The sequence below is a fragment of the Platichthys flesus genome, chromosome 24, assembly GCF_949316205.1.
Source record: "Platichthys flesus chromosome 24, fPlaFle2.1, whole genome shotgun sequence".
Classification (NCBI taxonomy): Eukaryota; Metazoa; Chordata; class Actinopteri; order Pleuronectiformes; family Pleuronectidae; genus Platichthys; species Platichthys flesus.
This window is the reverse complement of record NC_084968.1, coordinates 10,029,474-10,035,473: the sequence shown is the minus strand read 5'-3', so window position 1 is coordinate 10,035,473 and position 6,000 is coordinate 10,029,474. Positions and strand designations below refer to the sequence as shown.

General features: G+C 41.8%; 1 protein-coding gene across 4 annotated transcripts in view; it reads right to left on the bottom strand.

Moving 5' to 3' along the window:
• Window positions 1–4,054: 4,054 nt before the first annotated feature.
• LOC133949902 (protein Dok-7-like) overlaps window positions 4,055–6,000 on the bottom strand; it is a 28,815-nt gene continuing 26,869 nt past the window's right edge. For all 4 annotated transcript variants that reach the window (XM_062383972.1, XM_062383973.1, XM_062383974.1 and 1 more), the window contains one exon: window positions 4,055–5,430. In XM_062383972.1, coding sequence (XP_062239956.1) covers window positions 5,294–5,430 — 137 coding nt within the window. In that variant the 3' untranslated portion in view covers window positions 4,055–5,293. The remainder of the gene's footprint in view (window positions 5,431–6,000) is intronic.

Below are 6,000 nucleotides of genomic sequence, written 5' to 3'. Positions count from 1 at the left end.
ATCTGCATATGAGCACATTTGAAAGGCAAAATGAGCCACGGAATGAAAACCCAATAGCACCAAGCAGCGGGGGCAGCTGCGCCACAGAGAATGAGGTCTGCAATGGGCAGGAGGAGGGGGGGGGGGGGGGGCAGGATTAAGATGTTTCCTCTTGAGATGCCTCCTGGGCACTGACTGCAATAGGCTCTGTGTGAGTTTGTGTGAGACATTAGGAGGTCATAATCGAGTTGGGCTGAACGAGGCCAATGACCAGGGCCCGACGACTAGAGCAAGAAGGTCAACGGCCGGAGTTTATTGGGTTGCCGTTTGGAAACCCCGCAGGCTTCGACCATTTGCCACAAATCACTTCCGACAGATAAAGCGATCAGCTGCTATTTGCGGAAGCGTAACATTTACTTAGAAGCCATGAGGTTGTGGGTTCAAGCATCAGTGCACGCAGCTCAACAGTTAGTGAAGCTAGACTCAACACCGGGGACATCAGTCGTCTCTTTTTCGAAACCGAAAACAAATCTTTTAATCTTTTTTATGACTCCGCTAATTCCAGAAGGACATGAAATCAAATAACAAACTGTAAGTCTTACCTGACTGTCATTACCTCAGACGTGTCCATGTGAAGGCAGCCATTACCCTCCACATGACTCATCCCAGTGTCCTCTCTGCTGCTCTGCCCGACGCCACTCGAATAACATGCGACCGTGTAATCTAATCTGTGGCTGCGCACTTCACAGAATGAGAATTGATTGAAACAAAGGAGAAAAGAGTGACAGGAATAACAACATTGTGTGGTGAGAAAGACCAATGAAGAGGTCGATGGTCAGTGGGAAGTAATGTTTGTACGAACACACTTCTAGAAGTTGGTCGGGTGTCACTTGACGAATTAGGACAGATGTTCCACTGGTTTGGGGCAGTTCGGTAAAGAGTTGACGCCACACAATGTTATTTTTGTGCGTTGGTCGTTGGTTGCACTCATAATGATCTTATCCAACATATGAAGTAATTTAATCCTGCATTACTGGTTTTGATTCTGGCCACTGGGGGCAGCACAAGTTGTTACGCAAGCATGGTGGCTAGCAGTTACTTAAACGATCCACTAAGATCACAACTTAGTATCTAGGTTTATCAAAGTGCTCTGGAGTGTTGGGCCGGTGGAACACTATCAGTCTATCAGTGTTTCTGTGGTAAAGGTAACTTCCTGCCGCAACCGAAAACAACGGAATTACCAAAACAATGAGCACATAGACATTAATATATTCCACAGAGCTGAGGAAAAGGGCTGTCTCTAGTGACAGTTGACCCCTTTCACATCAGACGCTGTAATTTCGTCCATTGTTATTATAAATTTAGTTTTGCTTTATGTTCCTCAGCAAAGCCCTAAATCAATTTAGAAGTTCTGACAGTTAAGTTTTCCCGTAAATGGATTTAACTTGAGGAATTTCTAGTTCTCTGGTCTTAAGAATTGTTGTTTCACTGCCTTTATCAACAAGGAAAGAGGAGTGTGCTTATGTAGAGCCTGAGCCCCCCCCCCTCCCCCCCCCCCCCCCGTTGTACAAAAACAGGCGTCTGATTTAATGTCCTGTAAATAAAACAGGGTTTATCACAGGACTGTAGAAAGAGGGTCAAGCTGCGGTCACTTGACTTCAGAGGCACTCGGGGCGGCGCAGCCACCGAGGCTCGAGAACGACTTTTATCAGAACAAAATAAAAATGTATTTTAATGTTGTTGAAAAATTATGAATGCACTTTGTGACAGGATTCTCTCGCCTCGCCCCCGAAGTGCTGCTGCCTGAAAATAATCCCTTCTCATGCTCCTTGAATAATTTATGAAATTTAGTCTCGTTTTCTCAGTCGTAAGAAAGGAGCAACAAGGTCACTGATGAAGTACCAAAAAGTAGAGAGGGGGGGAATGACCCTCTCCGTGAATAATTGAACACGTTTGAATTTGTTCCTCTGACGAGTATTTATAAGAATTACAAAGCAAAGCAGACAGGTTGATTTGCAAATAGCAATTACTAATTTAGCAGATGTAATTTTCTCAGAACAGATAATTAAACCAATGCAGAGAACAGAAGTGACTAGTCCTGGGCGTTTACCCACAGCATGTACAGCCTCTGTTCTGTGCCCCCCCCCGATGTGCAGAGGCATGGAAAAGTGTGAACCCTTTGAAATCACCTGGTGTTCCACATTAACGTGTCACAGTATGTGATCTAATCTTCAATTAGATAGATAGATAGATAGATAGATGGATACTTTATTAATCCCGAGGGAAATTCAGAATTAAGTCGACAAGACAATTGTGGCACCAAAATGTTTTTTCTGAGTAACTCTAACTAACCTGTCTCGTTTCATCAACTGGATTCGAGGTTGTTTCTATAAAACTCTCCACTGCCTGTTGAAGTCCTCAGCTTCAGGGCTCACGTACACTCTCAACCTGCGCCCTGAACATCTAAGTGATGCATTCAATATTCACGAGTAGAGCCTCAAGGCCTGTGTAAAGTATCCAATATGTTATGGTTGTTTATAATTTATCAATAGATTTGTTCTTGCCACTGTAACGTTCAGTTCCTAGATAAGTTTTAAGTCCTTTAGAGAAATTCAGGGTCCTGGTTAGTCGGTCTCGAGAAGTGAAAAACTAAGCCTGAAGTCCAAGAGAGAATTCAAGTTATTTTCCTTTCAAAGCTTAAGTATGTCAATGGTATTATTATTATTATTGTTATTATTACATAGCTGAGACCAGCTCCCTATCAATGCTACCCATCTTTCCTCCTGAGATGTTGACAGATCTTGGTTCTCAGGTCTTCAGTGAGTGTTTTGTCTCAAGTTAGTTAAACTCAAGATTTCTCCAGCACTGTGATTCTCCTCGAGACTGATCTGTGTCATGATTAAAACTGACCTGCTGTTTCTCTCATTGAAAAGGGGCAGAGCAATCACTTACAAGCTGTCTGCGGCTTTGCACAGTTCATTAAAAAGACCGCCACCAGCTTCTCTATGACATTATCCTAATTTATTTATTATAGCAATATTTGACCGCGGAGACAGCCAATTATGCTTTACTTCTGCGCTGTCCGACTCAATTTAATGAGTAAATCAGTTTCCAAGAAACACTTGGCTGCACCGTGTGCTTTTGTTCCAGGTCAGTGAAGTTAATGTCCACAGTGCAAGTGACTGTGTGACGAGTCAACGCGCATCGTGTCCCTCTAGGAGCTGGCAGACCAGACTTCACCATCTTGGAAATGTGCCGGAGAGGAACGATTCCTATTAATAGTCCCCATGCGAGGAAGCTTTTGATTTGGTCTTTTATAACTGGCTGGAAATGAACGTGCAAATTCTACTTGTTGTCTTCCAGAGCTCTGACCAAACTGGTGGAGACCATTCCCTGCAAAGATGCTTTGACTCCGCACACAAACTAAGTGTCCACTGGTCCAGTGGCTCTGTCCATGCAGCTGAGGTACTACACAAATTATTACATCTGCCAAGGTGGCTGTTAGCAGGATTGCACTAAAACTATTTTCGTGTAATTTTCTGGAGGTGGGGCATGACCCAACAAAGAGCTTGTTACATTGTGGAACAGATATGGATAGATGGGTGGATCCAGGACTTTATCAATCACTGCCTCAACAACTACAAGCTTAAAAAAGTTCATATTTTTTGTTTTCAATCGGAAGGTGTTTGGTACATCCTGTCTGATGTGGCTTTCGTTTCAGTTTCAAATCACTTAGTATTTAGTTTACCATCCAAATGACAAGATAGAAGCTAATTTAGATTTAGAGTTCATCATTTTTTTTAAATAACGTTGGTCAACACATGCAGATTTCTATTATGGCCACCAGAGGGAGTCTAATAATACGTACACCCATAAATTAATGATTACAAAATGTGAACTGGCTCTTAATTGGTAATTTAAATCCTTTTATTCATCATTTTACTTTAAGGTTTAGATGAGGTTATAGTAGCTTTTTAAAATACATAAATGTAATCGATAATAACAGATTCCATAGCCTAAATGTTCACTCATGTCAAATAACCATGATAGTCTTAAATGAAAACCCGAAAAATAATTATATATAATATCCTTTTATTTGGTACCTTATACTGGTTTACAACTGAACACACATCCAAGCGATAGTTAAAGTTACAAATAATTTACAGGAAAAAAATATCGCGTTACATCTTTACTGTACATACATTGTCTTGTGTATATTTTGCAATGTACAACCTAAATCAGCTAAATAGAAAGAAGATATTTACAAATGTCAAAATAGAATAGGAGAGAAAAACAACCGGGAAACACAAACCAAATTACCTTTTCATTTATGAAAGTTCAAAGAAAAAAAGGAATAGTAGTAAAAAGGATGAGATTTTATGCCCAGTAAAATCATTATGAAAAAAAAATGTCAACTGCATAGTTTCAAGAAACGATAACCATGAGTGGCAGACAGTCGTTTTTGGAGTATTTTCAAATTTCGAGAGACATCACCATCCGATCGACTTTCATTATTTATGAATACTTTTTTCCCACAGTAATTCTCAGTCTACAAATGAGTTAATATGAACTGAAGGCAGAAAAAAGCTCAGTAGCAGCATTGATATTCTGTTCATGTGGTAAGAACAAATCCATTCGTTTCATTTAGGCAAAAAAGAACATGGAAGTTAGGCAGAGCCGGTAATTAGCCTGGTCTAACTTTAATCTTTGTGAACTAGTCTGAATGTGCAGCTTTCTGAGTAAGACTGGGTTATTACTGAGGAATAGGTGAGCGTGAACTCCTAATGAGACAAACATCTCTGCTGCCACCATCGTGCCTCGTTCTCCCACACAAGACGAAGAACAGCGTCCTGTGTGTTATTGGTGATGGTCTGAGGACACTGTGAAATGCCTCAGGGGGGGGTTTATCAGGGCCGGTGACTCAGCTCAGGACTTACACTCCTTCCAAGTTTGCCCGAGGCTCTGGCGCTGACATAATGCCACTTAATGAGATGTCCGAGTCCCTGAAGGAGACCGGGATTGAAACGTTGCTCCTGTGTCAGCCCTTTCAGAGCAGGCTCCATCTTTTTATTGCCTTGTGAATACAGAAGAAATTGTACAGATGGCATTTGAAGCAACTACCCCCAAAAAAATGTGCTGGATTGCTTCTCTGCTGTTTCCCATCGATTTGACTCCAGTTAATTCTCAGGATCTTCGGATGGAACAGTGAGGACCGAACATGAAAACCCTCAGATCACACTTCTTGAATAATTCGATGTGGTGAGCCGGTCTCTGGCAGAAACGTCCTGCTGGGATCAACAGCTCAGTGAAGGAGTCAATGTGGCGTCCCTTTCCTTCTCAGCTCCAGAGTGTGCAGGCCCTCCTGCCGACCCAGAGCGTGCTGCGTTCCCACCTTGTGGGCCGTCTCCGTGGCAGTGATGTCAATCTGTGCGTACTTGGTGGAGCTCTTCCCTGTCGAGACACAAATATGTTTAATTCAATATCCATCGCTGGAGTTCAGCTTTGTTTTTTGGCGGCAGATAGTTGACTCATCATTTTCTCCATTAAAAAGTTTTGTTAAGCAAAATGCAACTATTTGCTTTCTTGCAGAGTGATGAGAGACTTGATGCCACTCAGATATTAAACAATTGTGGTGCTAAGCTTACCCTAGCAACTGATTAGCTCTGTCTCAAAGTAATGAATTCGGACTAGCACCTTTAAATTCGGTCAATTGCGAGATTATATCTTGGTTGCTGGACATACGACAGGTTTTAATTAGAGGAACTTGTTTAACTCACCACTAGATGTCACGGAATCCTTTAATTTACTGGCTCCAGGCGTCACAACTCAGGATCTCAGTAATGTCACTGTTCTTTTATTTTCTTAAACACCAGCAGAGTTCGCTCTTTGGGCTGAGACGTCGTTTGTGAAAACTTGGACAAACCAGTCGCTGTTTTATTTGAGATGCACCTTGACTGTAACATCTCAAATAGACGACTAGTCCTGTTTTTACTAATGTAATTCAGAAAATAAAAAGACAGT